Here is an 18,575-nt window from a genome sequence, read left to right on the forward strand (position 1 = left end):
TTTAAAATAAGGGGTTTTAAATTTCTGCGTATCTTATTTCTGAGGTGTCATCATTCTCGCATTGATGCTTGTTATTTCTGCGTTTTGATTAAGATATTATTACAAAATTAACCTACACAAACAGAAATTTCAAGATTTATTGATGTAACATGTACATTACTTCCGGTTAACATGCAGAGGACTGATCGTCATCATCATGTATGGCATATACATGTTAATAAACGTGGAATGACAACAATTTTAATACTGTGTATAAATATGAAGTGTGAATAATAAACAATGGCAAAATCGCACGTAGACACAAGATATTGTACAAATACAAAAGGGTATGTTTATTGCACCCCACAAACTACAATAGTTTCATTTTACAAAGAAATCAAGCTAAGGGTAAGCGAAAATCATACAAACATAACATTCTTTTAAACAAAGAGAACAAGCAAAGTAACATGTTTTTTCTAATATTTCATTCACGACAGATACATAAAGAAAAATTCCCATCTACAAAAGCTGATAACGGTACATGTTAATGTAATTATACAATACCGGTCAGTGATTTTTTTCCCTATATTTTACAGCCGAATAAAGGCTGTTTCCCCTAGCCGAAAATGGATTTATTTTCCCCTAAAAATGCTAATATTTTCCCCTAAAATGCCATGTGCACATTCTTCATGAGAGCAACTGACTTATATCAGTTACAAGACAGAAAGCTGTCCCTATAGATAGCCTCTGCTATGAACCATGCATGTTAGATTGAACTGAAATTGAAACATTTATAAAATTTTATTCTCAGTTGTTGTAATTTTTTTCCCTTTTATGATTTCACGCACTATATTTTCCCCTTCAGAAAGCCACAGGTTGTTTTGAAAATTGGAAAAAAATCACTGCCGGTAGTTGATAATTTCTGACATATACATACGAAAATGCTTAATTTTCTGCGGTTTTTAAATCTGCGGTGTCGTTATGAACCGCAGAAATAGCAGAAATAAAGTTCCTGCAGAAAATAGTACTTATACGGTAGTGTATAATCATATTGTCAATTATTTGTAAATATAGCAAAATAGTTAAAGGTATATACAACATTAACAAGAATAGAAGAACTTTTGTTAAGGATAAGCACAAATAAGTCAAATCAGACTCTGAAAGGACAAATGGACCCTCATTAAGCATAGAATACACAGTCATTAAGACATTTTTTTAATCTGCCAGAAAATTAGCCAAATCAGCCTCAAATTAAGTCAAACCAGCGCAATACATATTTATAAAGTCACATATCAAATATGAAAATCAATGTGAATCAATTCAGGATCAGTAACAGCATTGTCATAAATCAGTTCTTAATACATGTATAAGACTAAACATACCTGTTTCTTTACATGTTCCTGATATATCTGTAAAACCTCTCTTACAAACACAAATCCCATAATGGAGATTGTTACATTGTTGATTAGAATCACTTGTACAATCACCATCAGCAGAACAGCTTCCTCCTAGTGCATCTGAAATATATTTGTAGCAGGTTTACTAACCTTGCAAACCCAGGTTAATTATAAACTCTAAGGTTTCAATTCAAACAAAGATCATTCACAATTTATATGACATTTATTAAATTACATTTCTCAAATATAGTGATTCTAGTTTATTTCAAAATATACTACCATCTATAAGTTTAAGTCATGATTTACAGAATGATATGAAAGCAAAGTTAATTTAAGTTATTTAAGTTTCTTATTAAAGTAAATGGAAAACACTCCTAAGAAAATATAATAAAATAGATTTCTTATTCAAAAATGAAACAAACAAAAAATAACCCTACATTGATAAAATTTGTGGCTTATCTCGTTGACTAGGTATAAGCTACCTTGGCGTCCTTGAGGCAAAAGCAACTGAGAAGGTCAAAATCTTTCTTATATAGTCTAACAAAAAGTGAACTCACTAAAAATCTCATGCTAGAAAATAAATGAAATAGGGGTAGTTTCAAATTAAACAATTACTTAAGAAAACATTATCAATAAATAAGAAAAACCATAAGAGCGTAACATTAAATCATTAATCTTGAAATGACCAAAAATTAAAGAGGACCAATTTTACACTAGAAAAGTCATGGATTTAAGTGAATCTGAAATGCTTTACCGTAAACAGAAGAAATTTAGAGAGAAATTATTTTAATGAATAAAAGATAAATAAAATTGTTTTAGAAATAATCAAAATTTGCCACATATTTGTATGAATAGAATATGTATTTCACTAAAATCATTTAAGTTTGAAATGAGTTACAATTGTTACATACATAAAATTACAAGTATTTATCGAATTATATATTGGTGTATCACTGATATTTATCATCGGATTGATGTATTGTAAATATACATTGCACTGACTCAATGATAGCCCTAAATATAGCTGACATAACAATCTCTCATCATCTGTTCAGTTTTTATGCTTATTTCAAATATCCTAATTTTTTTATAACATAATACTCCAAAATACCAATTGTTTATTTATATTTTCAAACGACATTTGCATGGCTAGAAATTTAAAGTTAATTGATAAAAAAAATGACCTTTTTGATGATCATTAAAGAAGCTTAAAATATTTTTAGGCAATTTATTTTTCCGATAGCACATAATTTATGCTGTCAAGTTTACTAATCAGACCAAACAAGAGATGACTCTTTGGCAGCAGACATGCAATTCAATGTTTAGAGTGTCCCTAACAATAGGTAGATTGCAACAGTACTTTATAAGCAGATGTAGTTTACACTCTCAATTCCAAACATTTATTAAAAACTTCCATGGTTCCGAAGATTTTACTCTGCGTGCATGTACCCCCTTGCAGGGATAATTCTAGGGGGCAATTTCCGCGATTTCTCGCAAAAATATCACCAAAATCTCAGAGAAATTTGTGAAATGAGAGAAAATCTCGCACGGCAATTTGAGCCGGAAAATGTCTAAACACAATCTAAGGAATGCTAAAATTACACAAAAATATGATGAAAAATTCACGATTCCCATCAAGAATTTAATTTCAAATTGTTTATTAATGAAATCGGTGTAAAAAACTCCAAAAAGTAGTCCAACACTTCGAATTATTTAGCCTAAAATAATTGCCGATCGGAGACCGCAAATTCACCGTACAAAAATACGGTATGATGGCTAACCTTTATCTATCTGTAAGTCGAGAATTTACACAAAACACTTTTAATTGATTTTAATAAAAAATTTTAGACACAGACTAACATAAAAATGGACATGTCAAAAATAAATCTACCGGTAAAATTTGTCTTCTAAATTTCACATCAACCACGGTAAATTTTGCCGTAAAGAACAAATTTAAAAAATTTGTTTCACGATTCCTGATGAAATAGCCGATAATAAATGTTCTTTTATTGAACAAAAATATTTAATTTTATATAATTGCAATCAGCAACAGCTAGAATTGTGAATGTTTCAGCGGAAAACAGACAAATATTCATTTGTCACATATTTTCGCGATTAAAAAAAATTCTAAAAGGAAGCCGAGTGTTATTTAAAGGTGTTTAATAACACTAAAAATGATGTTTATGAATAAAAATTACTTTAGTTATTGTTTATATTTGTGGATATGGAGATATTTGTCATTATGTGTTCAGGTATATTTTTTAATGGAGGGAGGTGTGTGAAGAGAATCATAAAGAAAACAAAATGAAAGGTTATAAAAATATTCTTCAAATCTCAACAATCACTTCTGTACAGTACAGTGTTGTCCATTAGGAACATTGACTGCAAATAATAGTTGTAGTAGATATCCATGTATAATTCTTTTATATTTCAGAATAAAGGTGTTATATTTATTTTTCACAATTAGAATTTTATTATGTTTAAAAAATCACAAAAGAAAAGGCATAGGATGTGTTAAAAAAGTGAAAACAAAAATCACTGTAATAAACAGAGCTACATCTTCTTATATCCTCATTAGATAAACAATGTTTATATGTACAGTGATTTTTAAAAAGTTAGAAATTTCCATATTTTTAACCTCGCCCATCATGAAAATTAAATCTCTCAAGAAAATCTAATTTCTCTCATCAAAATTTCTCAAATGAGAGAAAATCTCTCACTAAAAATCCTGACCAGGATGATCCCTCGCCAGTATGGTTTAACGGTATAGAAACACACAAATATATGAGTTTTGTAGTTTATTAATATTGCCTAAAGAATCGGCAACAAATGGCGTACATGTAAAGTAAAGGGGAACAACTCTTTCACAATAATGTTCTGTATATGTCCGTACCATACCGTACGCTGACGAACCGTACCTGACTACACTATGGCGCTACCTTTCTTTCTTTTTGAAATTTAACTTAATAACGTATACATATCCTTTTAAGATAAACTAAGTGATGAAATATAGTCTAATAATGGAGACACTCTTAATAATCAAATCCATAAACGTTTAACAAAACAATGATATAAACAGTTATTAAAATGGTAACTTATTAATTATGTATATGTCTATGTAATGTAATCATCAAGGTATTTAGGTTGCTTGCGGAACAGAAATGTCACTGTCTATATCGTCGCTATCATTGTCTTGCTGGAATTTGCACTTAGAAAGATTAAAATTTTGTATTTCTGTGGGAACGCGGAAACATTCGTTTTGTTTCACTTTATACGAGGAAGCGCGTAACTGGTTACCGATGAACTTCTTTACGTAAAACCAATCATCTTCTTTTGACACTACAAGGTATCTTTGCCTGGAATGTAATTTATTCTTGTCAGAATATAAGTAAACTATATCTCCTACACTAACATGAGAGGCTTTCACAGATGACTTAGAGCTTTTGGACTTTTCACTTGCACTGTGATTTTCTAAACGTGCCTGATACTGTTGAGAAATAACATTTCTGTCCGAAATAGGAAGTTGTTCATGAGTAAACTGATTTCTTTGCGTCCACAACTCTCTAGCTGATAATCCTTCACGACGGATGCGACAATTCAGTTTCGCGACAGCAATCGCCAGTTGAACCTTAGAAAGCGAACCGCCATCTGGCTCAATACGTATGATCTCATCTTCAAGCTCTTGAATTGCTTTTTCTCCTACAGGGTTTTTGTTAACATTTTTCACGCGACCAATATCTAAGGTTATATTCAGACGACGGAGTATGGCGTCATCTCTCAAAGATGTAAAACATGGAGCAGCGTCAACTCGAATGACAGCAGGAGGTCCATGAATTGGATGTAACTCAGTGCACAGGCATACTAAGGAATCTCTTATAGTATCTCTTCTTTCATTTTCTACTATGGAGGCAACAGTGTATGAAGTTGATGTTTCTCTTAACACAAGTACTAACTGTTTATTACGTTTCATGACGTCTGCAGCGAAACTCATTCCTACTACCTCAGGAGGGTCTTCTGAGGATTGAGTACAAAACCCTGTTGGTAGTTTACGTAAAGACGCGCAGCTATGACACATGTCAGATACTCTTTCAACTGCTTGGCTCATGTCCAAGGCATAAAAATGTCTCTTCAAAACCTGTAGTATTTGATGTTTTGATGGATGGTCAAGTTTGATATGCAAGGCGGTGATAAGACCATCAATGGCAGATCTGGGTACGACAATTAGGTCAACCGAAGACACAAGAGGATCAGTATGTTTTACGACAAGTATACCATCCTTGGCAATAGATACAGAGTTGAGGTAACGTTTGACATCTTTAACATTTGTTAGTTTCTTTGAAGGCCTAGTGCCTTGTAATAAATGTGAATGAACGCGTCTAAGGTCTGGGCACTCTGACTGAATATCTTTCCAAGCTGATCTGGATGTGAATGGTAAGCGGCTCTTACTGTTAAGTACGTCCTCTATGTTAATCGCTCTAACAACAGAATCCTCAGTGATATGAATAAATGTACATATTTGGCAAGTGGGGTTTTCACATTCTGGTGCGTTGCGGCTGGCAAAATCGGATGGGACATTGGCAGAACCAGCAAGATGTTTAACATGTACTTGATATCGGCTAACAACAGAAAGAAAGGATGTCACTCTTGGACTAGCAGAAAACTCGCCTCTACATAACTTATCAATTGCTTGAACACACGGTTTACTGTCTGTTAGCACACACGTCTGCTGACTGGACTGTATAATGTATGGACTGAAGTGCTTGACTGCGGCTGCAATGCCAAGAGCCTCTATCTCACAAGGTAACCAAGTGACCTGGTGTTTTCGTAACTTGGCACTGAAGAATCCAGCGAGTAACAGCTTGCCATGCCGCGTAACGTATAATGTAGCGCCAATGCCACGTTTCTTGACTGACCCATCAGTGACTATCCAAAGTTGGTCTGTAGGTCTAGGAAGGACAATTGACTTGTTTGAATTTAGTGCTGACTGAGTGTTTTGAAAATGTTTAAGTGAGGCTTCATCCCAAACGATTTTGTCTGAAGAGTTCCCACCAGCTGTAATGTTGTCGAGTGGAGCTATCAATTGCGAACAACCAGGTAGAACACGACCCAACACCTTGTAAGCGCCAATGTATGATCGTAACCCATGGACAGTTTGAGGGGGTGGACAAGCCGAAAGAGAAGCTATACGATGGGGGCTTGCTGAAAATTTTCCTTGGGACCATATCCATCCAAGGATCGTAGTGGATCTTGGACATATGATGGTTTTTGTGGGCTTCAGTTTCAAGTTGTTTTTCTGTAAAGCATCTAATACACGGGTCCAATTGGCAAGGAGTTCGTCTGTAGTGTTTCCACCGATGTACAAATCATCTGCAAGTTTCGCCACAACACCTTCTTGCAATAAATCACCTAGCACACGACACATGAGTTCTTCCAATGCCGTTTCTGAGCCTGGCATACCCATGGCACATCTTGTATAAACACGTATGCCTTTGTAAGGTGTCGCTACTCCGCAATACTTCATGGACTCCTTCGACAAAGGAATTTGGTAGAATGCGCTTGTTAGGTCAGTTACTATTATGTATGTCCATTGACCTATTGTACGAAGTATAGTGTCTACGTCTGGCATGAGTGAAGGCTGAGGTTTAGCATAACGACCAACATCAGCAAACGCTGTGACCAACCGAAAACCTCCCTGACCTTTTTTTACCAAGAAAGAAGGGTTTAAGTATTCAACTGTAATTGGGATATCTTCTGGGCGCGAAAACACTCCTTGCTGTTCTAAATCATCGAAGTGTTCTTGTAGCTCAACTAACTTATCTCTTGCATATTGAGGTAGGCGTCCTTTACGCTGAGGTGGTTGAACAGGGCCCATGTTAACAACTGCTTTGAATGGCCCAGAAAAACCATTATATCCAGACAGAGTCTTATCAAATACACTATCATATTGCTCTAAGATGTTCTGGAAACACTGGCGAGTATTTGCAGGTAGTATAGCATCTGGGTCAACTGATACCGTATCAGAGAAATGATTATTGGTAGTCATCTTGGCATGACAAGTACGAACCAGGGGTGTGTCTTGAAAGTCTTGAACTTTTGTATCATAAGAGTCAACAGTGTGGCGAGCTTGACAAACATGTTCATTTTTATGCACATGGATGGGATTGGTCGTTGAATTCAGTAGTCTTACTTTACCAGACACTGCTTCAATAACTTGTGGAAGTGGCCATTGTTTGTTACTGGATGCTCCGAACTTGGGCTCTATGGCAAGTGTGCCATCTGGATCAATGTTGTCTGGCAAAGTGACCTCCAGGTAAGATCCCGGCCATGTAATTGAAGACATATTGGAACTTGACCTAAGGACAAAAGCTTGGGTCCTTCGAACACTGTGAGAAACCGAGTCAGGTACCTCTGGTGCATAAAACACTGTATCAGAACCATGAATAACAATTTGTTGCTTTGCAGGTCTAACCATAATGTCATTTGTTGCCATGAAAGGTATTCCACCAAGTAAATCCACATCTAAGTTTTCAACCACTAATGCCTCAACAGTTAAACTCTGTTCGCCACGAGTAAGAACTATATGTGTCTCGCCAGCCACCTTTAATGGGGTGGAACCATCTGCCTGGAGTGCACGTTGATTGCTTTTCTTAATAGGTACTCCCATATAGTGTGCAACAGACAATTTCAACATGTTGATTTCTGCTCCAGTATCTAGGGTAACATTCAGAGGAAAATGTTTATAAAATGTTTTTAATGTTGGAGACTGTTTGGTGCTTACACGTCTAGAAGTAGCCGAATGTATACCATAGCATTGAGATTGCTGATTGTCATCTTCGTAAGACTCTTGATCGATTTCCGGATCCCCCGCAGTTTCGTCCGAGACAGTTTGACGAACACTTGAAAGATAACGCTTGTCTTCCTCAGGTAAGAATTTGCATTTGCTGAGAAAATGATTGAATGATCTTCGGCCAGCTTGTTTACATAAGGGGCACGAAGGGGTGGCACGAGAGATTGATCGAAATTTTCCGTTGTCTTTAGAACCTTTAAAAGCAGAACGCATGACTTTTGCATCAGCTACGGCATGTATTTCGTCTAGCAAACTGTCTAAAGCGAGAGAAATTTCAGGCTTAAGTGTGGCTAAAGTCCTTGAACGAAGTTCTGTTCCGTAGCGCTGTTTTACTAGTGCCGGCAAACGATTGTCTATTAATCTCAACCATGTTAATACAACCAAGTTTTCGACTGTTGGGGTAATCTCTTCGTCTTCATCTGGTACAGTTCCCATATGAGATAGGCCACCATCTTTCTTTAATGTGTTATCTTCGATAAAACTTGATAAACGCTGGTATAAATCCTCTGGTCTCTCTCCTGGTTGAAGTTGTATACTGTCAAAATCCAGAAAATGTGCTCCTGTTGACTGGAATCCGAAATGTAAACGAATTGTCTGCCAAATAGTTTTTATTGACGTTGCATTTTTCACGATAGTGTTACGAGAAATTATTGGGCAGAAGTTTGCAATTTGCCCTAACATGAGTTCTAGATAAATCACTTTTTGTGCAGCTGTGCGCCTCTTTGCCTCAGGAACTGATTCGCCATCATCAGTAAATCCGCGTTCTGGGTTTGTGTTTGTTTTTCGCTCCCACTGAAATCCCTCAACTAGGAACGGTGCAAAATTGGGATCCAGGGACAAAGTATATTGTAAATTTTGTCTCCAAGACTCGAACGATGTAATAGTTTCTTGTTTGGTCAAACACCATTGCTTGGGTGCACGTACTTGAGCCATTATTGTAAATGTTTATGTGTTTTGTCACTACGCAGTAGAGTAGAACTATCCGTTTTTTTTGCACTTATTTTGACGTGAAATGTCCACAACAGTGTCCGCAAATTACTGGGTTGCAGATTGAGAGTGAGTCCTTTTCCTGCTGCCACCACGCCAGTATGGTTTAACGGTATAGAAACACACAAATATATGAGTTTTGTAGTTTATTAATATTGCCTAAAGAATCGGCAACAAATGGCGTACATGTAAAGTAAAGGGGAACAACTCTTTCACAATAATGTTCTGTATATGTCCGTACCATACCGTACGCTGACGAACCGTACCTGACTACACTATGGCGCCTGCCTTGCCTTCAATTATTATGTGTGCAGAATTTATACATACAATTGGCATACTTAGAACTGACATAAATGGAAAAATACCTTATATTGGGAGGTCACCAAAATAACAATTAAATTACGAGAAAAAAAAATGGAAATGTTTAAATCATTTTTGGGAAAACTAGTTTTTTAGCAACAGAAAATGGGTTCGCATACCACACCTCTCTAGAAAATTACACCATGGTCCCAACAAAATTCTTACAGAAATGCAATAATAAACATACTTGCAGCAACACATTCTCCATTGTATGCTGTGAAAGTATCTTCACATTCACACACTGCATCAGCAGGTACACATGCTTTTACATTAGTTCCTTTACAGGGTATTGTATCTGAACAGAGTCCTCCTAGTGTTCCTGTAATTTGTTGTAAAATAAAATTTAAAAGCATCGTTTTTCCTTGTAACTTAATCAAAGCATGAACATTTATATAGACAATAAAATCATGATAAAATGGACTAAATGTAGGTATACTATAAATCAAAGAACAGAAGTACAGTCAGTGCATTTGTCAGGGTTCAAACTGAAATCCTTCAAGCACTTTTCAATTGTTTCAAGGCCAATTTTGCATTTTTAAAGAGAAATACCCAGTAAAAATTTCTGGCAAACAATCAAGTTTTAAACAAATACAGTTAAACTTTGTTCGCTCAAACTCGGATCGCTCGATTACCTCCCTTCGCTCGAACTCATCGGCTAGTCCTGGCAAAATTCCTATACAATATATATTGTTCTACCTCGGATCGCTCGATTACCGATGGCTCAAACTCTCAAACCTGATCTCTGGTCCCTTCGGCAGAAATATAGTGAAAATTACACCTTTTTGGTTGAATACAAAAAGACAACAAAAGGCCCTGATACATATATATATCTGAAACATACTGCTAATAACATTATGCACTTTTCATGGTTATGATGCTTCCTATTAAAACTTGATGAATTCCAGCCAATAATTGCTGAGAAATAGTCTGGACAAAAAGCATTAGGGAGAATAGTTCTGTAAAGAAAATCATTGAAACAGAATATGTTGCTAAGATGCCAACTTTCTCTTAGTAGAAGCTGTCTCTAGGTAGGATGTATTCTAGTTCGTAATTGCTGAGAAAAAGACAGGACAATATTAAGACAAATGAAAACTTATGAGGCATAAAAACAAAAAAAATACTGACCATCAGTTATTTTGCATGCACCAGAATCTGCTGTATACCCAGTTCCACAGGCACAGACATCAGATGTACAAACTGCATTAGTTACTTTGCTGCAGTCGGCATCAGTTGAACAAGCAGCCTCCAACTTTCCTGTAAGAATATTATCAAAATGTAAATACTGTGTTTATTCCAAAACACATTATTATTATAAAGTTAAATATATTTGCAGGTTTATATGACTTTTTTTAACTAAATACTAAGTTGTACCTTTAGATATTCTAATTTCCCCTACATCTATCTCAAATAATCTTAAATTATTTATATCTGATAGATACGATTTTAAAAAAAACATGTGAATCAATGCTTAATCATAATATTGTAGAGTTTGTTGAGCATACAGAACTTTAACTACAAATAATAACCTAGTTTATTATTTACAAAACAACAGTACCAGGCATCAACCCTGTACACAAATAAAATGGATTTTCTAGATTTTCTGTCATGTTGTAATAAATTGTCAAACATGCCTTGCGTTTTCAAAAACTCTTTTTCAAAACTTTGATTCAATGTCATCCAGGCTATGTTGACACTCCAGCATATAAATTTGTGTGACCAATAATTTTTTTGTATGGTTCATAAATCAATATTAAAACTCGGAATTTATCATATGATTAATATACAGTAGATATATAAGTTAGGGCATGTGTACACTTGACATAATCAGGTTGAATAATGAAATTTATCAAAATTAATTTATATCAATATCATATAGTGTATAATCATATTGTCAATTATAAATAAATATAGCAAAATAGTTAAAGGTATATAATCAATAAAACAACATTAACAAGTAGAAATTTTGTTAAGGATAAATACAAATAAGTCAAATCAGAGTCTGAAAGGACAAATGAACCCTCATTAAACATAGAATACACAGTCAAATCTGCCCAAAAATTAGTCCTATAACATAAGACGTTTACGTTCGTACTACATACACTCCAACGTCTTATCAACTTCTTCATAAGTTCCTTTAGCAAAACCCGCCCACATGTATACAGGTAAAATGGCCGAATGTATATTATAGCGGTGAAAGTGGTATATTAAATTGTATTGGATTGGATTTATTTACATTCAAAGGTGAGTCATTTATTTTTTTTGCTGCACATTGATGCAAAAATGTTTAAATTTACTGTCTGCATATCTTTTGACTCAAAATATTGTTTTTGTAGTAAATTACGACGGTTTAATATATATAGCGCTCCAAAATCGCTGCGCGTTTTGCTAAAGGAACTTATGAAGAAGTCGATAAGACGTTGGAGTGTACATAGTACTAACGGAAACGTCTCATGTTATAGGACTACCCAAAAATTAGCCAAATCAGCCTGAAATTAAGTCAAACCAGCCCAATACATTTTTAGAATCAATTCAGGATCAGTAACAGCAATGTCATAAATCAGTTCTTAATATAAGGCTTAACATACCTGTTTCTTTACATGTTCCTGAAGTATCTGTAAAACCACTCTTACAAGCACAAATCCCATTTGTACATGCTTGATTAGAATCACTTGTACAATTACCATCAACAGAACAGGTTCCTCCTAGTGCATCTGAAATGTTCAAATAGGCCTTGTGCTAACTTTGGCTAGTCAGTATTACTAGTATCACCTATCCACTGTTAACTCTATCTGTTGGTTTTTTGTTGTTGTTTTTTTCAGCCATAGGCTGTCAAATTTCATTTTTAATTTCTATGAAATCCAATGGACTTAAATGAAAAAAATAATGAAAAATTTCATTGGTAATTTGATGGATCGGAATATTTTACTTAGCGCACATCAATTTTTATGAATGCATGCAGTCTTAATTTAAGATAAAATTACACAAGTGAGTGTAGTGTGTGAACAGGCATGCTTAGAACTGACATTTTTTTTAATGGAAAAATACCTTATATTGAGAGAGCAGCAAAACAGCAGTTAAATCAAGATTTTTTTTTTAAATGTTGAAATCATTTTTTGGGAAAAATAGTTTTTTAGCAATTTAAAATGGGTCCGCGTACCACACCTCTCTAGAAAAATACACTAAAGTCCCAACAAAATTCTTTTAAAAAAAATGCTATTATAAACATACTTGCAGCAACGCATTTTCCATTATATGCTGTGAAAGTATCTTCACATACACACACTGCATCAGCCGTTACACATGCTTTTACATTAGTTCCAGAACAGGCAGTTGTATCTGAACAGAATCCTCCGAGTGTTCCTGAAATTGGGAAAATAAAAGTGTTATACATACATGTAATCTAATGGCTTTTGTCCTTCTATGGCAGTCCATCTAATTGCACTATGTGTCAAGATATTGATATAATCTCACTTGTTAACTCAGGTCGTATGTCATTATCGGCATTGTTTACATTTTACATGTACCGAAAAACGCTTCTTGTGTTAATTTTGGGGACTGACAACTATAAATTATGTCAGAATTATAAAGAGAAATGATTTATTTCATTAATTGTTTACATATTTTCTTATAATCAGCGTACATTTAGCTAGAAAGTAGCATTTATCGTAATTTTACTCGATAAACTTTGACAGGTGTTGTTGTTGTTCGCTGATGCATTATGGGTTGTGTGACTTCCGTTGTCAATAGCAATTGCTGCCTAAACTCAGTAAACAAACCGTTTCAAAGTTATGTTTCACCAAAAGCAACAAACTTATAGCCAATCCATGGTACTAGTCATTTTTATAAATATTATATGTATCAATTTATCGTATTTTTATGTAAACTTTCATAGAACTTTAGCTAAGAATTGTTGATGTTCGGACGTTCGGTTGGTTGACAGCATTCTTTGTGTATGGAATTGATTGTTTCCGAACGTCAAATGTTCAGTTTTCGAACGTCGAACATTGTCAACCATTTTTCGAACCTTCTTATGTTCGTTTTCTCAGATTTGGTATAAATAGGCCAGAAAACGATCAACTTCAGTCAGTTTTCATTTAACTTTTGGTTAGTCTACATTATTGTCGTGTTCTTCTGAACGGCAAATTTTACTTATTTTTAAGGCAAAATAAAACGTAGTCTTTAGATTATTATTTTACATTTAATCAATTGTTGTCTAAGAATAATTGAGAAAAACTTTATAATTTTTGTTTCACATTATTACGGTCACTGACTCGACCAAACTTTATATTTACGTTGTCATATTTTTGAACAGAAATTAAACTGCAGTCGCGGTAATAATTTTATGTGAAGTCTATGTAAGACGTAGCTATCGGATATTTAAGACTGAATGATATACATGTGTTGATGTTATTTACAATACTGTTATTTGAATATTTGACAATTGAATTTATTAACAGTTTAACACTAATTAAAATTAGTAAACTGTGAACAGTCTTTCTTCTTTGTGACTCAATTTTAATCTTAAACTGGCGTACCTCCAGAAGTAAGGAAGTGTTATCAAGTACTGTGGAGTACAGTGTCCTAGCCATACAGAGTAGCCCACTATTGACAGATGTCGTAATAGCATATTTCAGCCAAATAGATCTATATAGACTTTAACAGTCATCCGAATCAAGTATCAACAGTCCCCCTAACCCTAACAATTTCTATTTTATATAGAACATTGTTATAATTTGTGATCGTTTCATTGTTCGTAAATACAATATCGTTCTCTACAGTCCAGTACGATTATTGGTCACCAAGTCTTGAGCACGTTACCACATTTTTAAGAGGATTAAAGGGGCCTGGTACCATATCAGACTTCCCGAAATACGTCGGTCCGACGGACATGTCCGATAAATTTTGATCAGGTCCGACGAGTTTTTATTCCGGATCGGTCCGACTGTCCGGCTTTTATCCAAGCCGCATGTATACAAAATGGCGTCGCTAAAGGTGCCAAACCTTGGAAAAATCAAAAATCTACGTCAGAGGAACGCGCAGAACAGTAGTAAAAGGATAAAAAGAAGGACCTGAGACAAAATTTAAAGAAAATTAGAAGCAAGACAGTGAATCGTTGGTGTATGATAGGGAGGAGATGAAAATGCGCTGTAAGGAATGTGCCGATTTTTACGGCGAAAAAATTAAAAACAAAAAGTGTCTTAGGAATACAAACACACGTTATTCTTTGATTTTGATCAATTTTATTTGGTCCGACAGATTTCGTTTCGGTCCGACAGATTTTCATGGTTTGTCAGACCGAATGTCTGACAGTTTTTTTCAACTTTCGGGAAGTCTGCCATATAGCTGGACCGTAGCGTAACAATATTGTGCTATTTTTGTGTATAATGACAACATCATCTCCCTCAGAAGCAAGATTCTGACCCAGGACAAAAATTGTCGGAATCTACCTTTGGCTTGTCAAAATATTTTGACTTTCATCTTGGTAATTTATTATAATCTTGCATTTTTCCCTGTAAAATACAATTTAAAATTTTTTTCTTTCTCTTTTGCAAATTTACTGTGCTTTTTTCCCAGTGATTCTTTTCCTGTGAAAAAATCTGTATGTATAATATACGTTCAGATAAACATGCATGACTTATAAAAATTACAGAGATTTGGATTTACTTTTTTTTGTTTTGTTTTTTTATTTCAAGTTCTACTACTCAAATTATCAATAACATTTTAACATTTCCAATCGAGCAGACTGGTTTTTATTTTAATTTAATTTGTTCCAGGCTTCCAGCAAGTGGGTTATTTCAAAGTCTGAATAGGGTTAATTTACTTGCAAAGACCAAAGTTTGAGTGAAAAGGGGTCATAGGATGTCAATTATTGGTTGGAAACCATTTAGATATGATCAGTGTGACCTTGACCTTTGACCTTGTGACCCTGAAAATATAAGGGTTCATCTACTGGTCTTGACCAAATTCTCTGTAACAAGTTTGAAGTTTCTAGGACAGATACCGGTAGATGAATGAAGACAGTGACAATAGCCATCTTTGCCTTTCAGCAAAAAAAAAAAGTAGATAAGTAAGTAAGTAATAACTTTATTTAATGGGGCTAATTAACACATTTGGTTTCCCAATCTTCCATGTGGGCCTCAGCATAACAGCAATTTTGCATAGAATTTTATTATCTTAACTGCTCATTTTAAACAAGCTTCACACCTTTTTTGCATCAAAGCTGCTAGCATCCTCAGATTCAAATTGGTGAAGGAAATGACAAACTTACCATCAGCTACACAGACACCATTTTGTTTTGAATAACCTGCTGTACAAGAACAAAGACTAGTCGAGGATGAGCACTCCACATTAGATCCAGTACATGTGATAAAGTCTGAACATATTTCATCAAAGCCTGAAAATAAATGAGGTTAACATAAAAGACTTATTTTAATAAGATTAAGCAAGAATAAATCAAGTTTTTTGTTATCTGAGCTTCTTCTAAATGATGAAATGTCAATATTTTCGAAATAATTAATAATTTATATGTTATAAGTTAATAATATGGTTATCATATAATTCTGTATTGGGGCTGATCATGCTACTGTTCAAATCAATTCTAACATTGGCCCTTAAACCAGTTTAAGCACTCGCCCAAGGACAAACTGTGTATTTCCTGTAATGGCAGTGAAAGCTAGAGTTTATTTCTAAAACTTGAACCATGTTGGACATTAGAAATCATACTTCAATAATGTACTTGACAATAAAAATGATTGGTTTAACCTCAGTTAAACATATTCTATGGAACTGTTTAATTAATTGTCATATGATGATTCTTTAATTGAAAGTCAATTAGCTGCTATACAAAATTAAATGTGCTGTCATATATTGGATGACGTAATGTACAGGGCTGCCAACAGCAAATTGCAAAATCAGCGGAAAATACGCCGGGGGTCAAGGGGGCTGCTAAAGCCCCCTTTGCAGGTCCAGGGCAGAGCCCTGGTGGGGGACCAGGGGGCAAAGCCCCCTTGGAAGCTCCTGGATTCTGATGATTTGGTATGCCCTAAAATCAATTTCCTGGACTCTAAATTTGACAAATATCCGACATTTTGACGCATTTTGACGACAGACAAGAGCGACAATGTAAACTGTAATTTGATTGGTTATTCTAAAATAGAATACCGGAAAAGTCTTGATATGACCAATGAGAAAAGCGCTTACAGACGTACCATAGGCGGCTAGCGTTACGATAAAAGCGGAAGCGTGCCGGTTTTTGGGTACTGTATAAAATATGACGAATGAATTTATTGTCTTTGTCGAATTTACATCGATCTCAAAAATGACCCAGGAGCTCACGAAATCCGCGGATTTCCGCGGATCCACGGAAAATCTGCAGCCCTGAATGTACATGTTCGGTATCGACTGTTACATTACACCTTGAGATGTGGTTATTTAATTGACAGGTGCAATGTTTAAGAGGCATAAATTACATGTGGTAAGACTAAGTCAAAGAAAAATGCAGCAAAGTTGTTTTCGCTACTTTGATGTTCAAAATTGCCTTTGAGTGACTGACTAATAGTTGCTCAAATCAATTAGTTACATGAGCCCTAGGTGATATTTGTGACAGCTGACATTAATGTAAATGAATGACAATAAAAGTGCATAAAGTTATGATTGTGCAACCAGGGGGCTGCACAGGGCTGGGCTGCTGTTACTGCTACACTATGGTTGGTCCTTACTGTGCGTTACAACTTCTCCACTAGTAACATCAACACTGTATGGGGACCTAGACCTCCAGTAGAGCTATGCATTACTGGTTGTTTTGAGCTGTCAGGAATTAGTGGAGGTCTAAGTTGAGTCCCGATACAACAGTGAACTAGAACTGCCACTGTCATGGCATGAATACCCCCGCATACCACTTTGTCAGAATCAACAGTGGTCATTTAGAGCTCAAGGACAACCTCCCTGCCAAATCTGTAGGTAGTACGCCACAGCATTGCTAAATTATATATTCTACATGTTTTTTGTGGCAAAGATCAAAGTGACCTTTACCTGAAACTGCCACTACATATCTTGAATACCCCATTCATGCAGCTTTGCCTGGGGTGTTTTATGATGAATATACATGTATGAGAACATAATTATATGCTTCAAATGTCAAAATCAATTACACTTAATACAGGCATTCTTAAGCATTTGAGCTGATAAGCTTATTGTAGTAAAAGCCCCTGTGACCTTGACCTTTGACCCAGTGACCTCAAAATCAATAGGGGTCATCTGCTTATCATGACTAACCTCCATACTAAATATGAAGACTGTGGGACAAAGTAATTTTAAGCTATTAGGCAGACATGTTTTTCAGTCAAGACCTTGACCTATGAATAGTGACCAGAGCTGCATTACTGGTACTGGTACTGGTATTGCAGTATGTACTGCTGCAATTTTGCAAGTACTGGTACTGATACTAAATTACTCTTACAAAATTTTGCTACTAATGGTACTGGTACTGCATTACTGTCTTAAAAAGTGGTACTGCTACTGTTACAATGCAGTACTTTTGGTTCTGATAAAAATAGCATCAATTGTTCTCATAAAATAAAGCTGTAAATAACATTATCTTATTTTTGTGAAAAATTAAGTTATCAAATCTATAGATAATTTGCTGCAATATTCCTTCAAATGTTAACATAGTATTCATCATAAAAAAGCACCAAAGACTTTAAGTAAAAATTAAATTGAGATAAACAGACTCAATAAATCTTTTCCATAAAATATCCTTATTAAAATCTTTTCTTACTTTGTATTAAATAGTAAAAGACCAAAATAATCACTAATTAATTGCTTCTATTCTAAATAATCATATTTCAAGTGATATTGTTCGCACTATAAGAAGTTGTTATTTACTTTGGTATAAATTGAACAGAGGTGTGAAAGGCAACAAAAGACTGTTGTGTTTTAAATGAAAGATGATTGCATTGTATTACAGTTGACTGGTTACTAAACAATAAGATATGACAGGAATATAT

General features: G+C 34.8%; 1 protein-coding gene across 1 annotated transcript in view; it reads right to left on the reverse strand.

The window, feature by feature from the left end:
• Window positions 1–18,575, reverse strand: part of LOC132722495 (cell death abnormality protein 1-like) — a 129,211-nt gene that overhangs the window by 99,382 nt on the left and 11,254 nt on the right. The window contains exons 3-8 of the mRNA XM_060707004.1: window positions 15,839–15,964; window positions 12,799–12,930; window positions 12,156–12,281; window positions 10,696–10,824; window positions 9,758–9,889; window positions 1,362–1,496 (exon numbers count right to left, since the gene is read on the reverse strand). Coding sequence (XP_060562987.1) covers window positions 1,362–1,496; window positions 9,758–9,889; window positions 10,696–10,824; window positions 12,156–12,281; window positions 12,799–12,930; window positions 15,839–15,964 — 780 coding nt within the window. The remainder of the gene's footprint in view (window positions 1–1,361; window positions 1,497–9,757; window positions 9,890–10,695; window positions 10,825–12,155; window positions 12,282–12,798; window positions 12,931–15,838; window positions 15,965–18,575) is intronic.

Source organism: Ruditapes philippinarum, unplaced genomic scaffold, assembly GCF_026571515.1.
Source record: "Ruditapes philippinarum isolate M1 unplaced genomic scaffold, ASM2657151v2 ctg5783_1_1_1_1, whole genome shotgun sequence".
Classification (NCBI taxonomy): domain Eukaryota; kingdom Metazoa; phylum Mollusca; class Bivalvia; order Venerida; family Veneridae; genus Ruditapes; species Ruditapes philippinarum.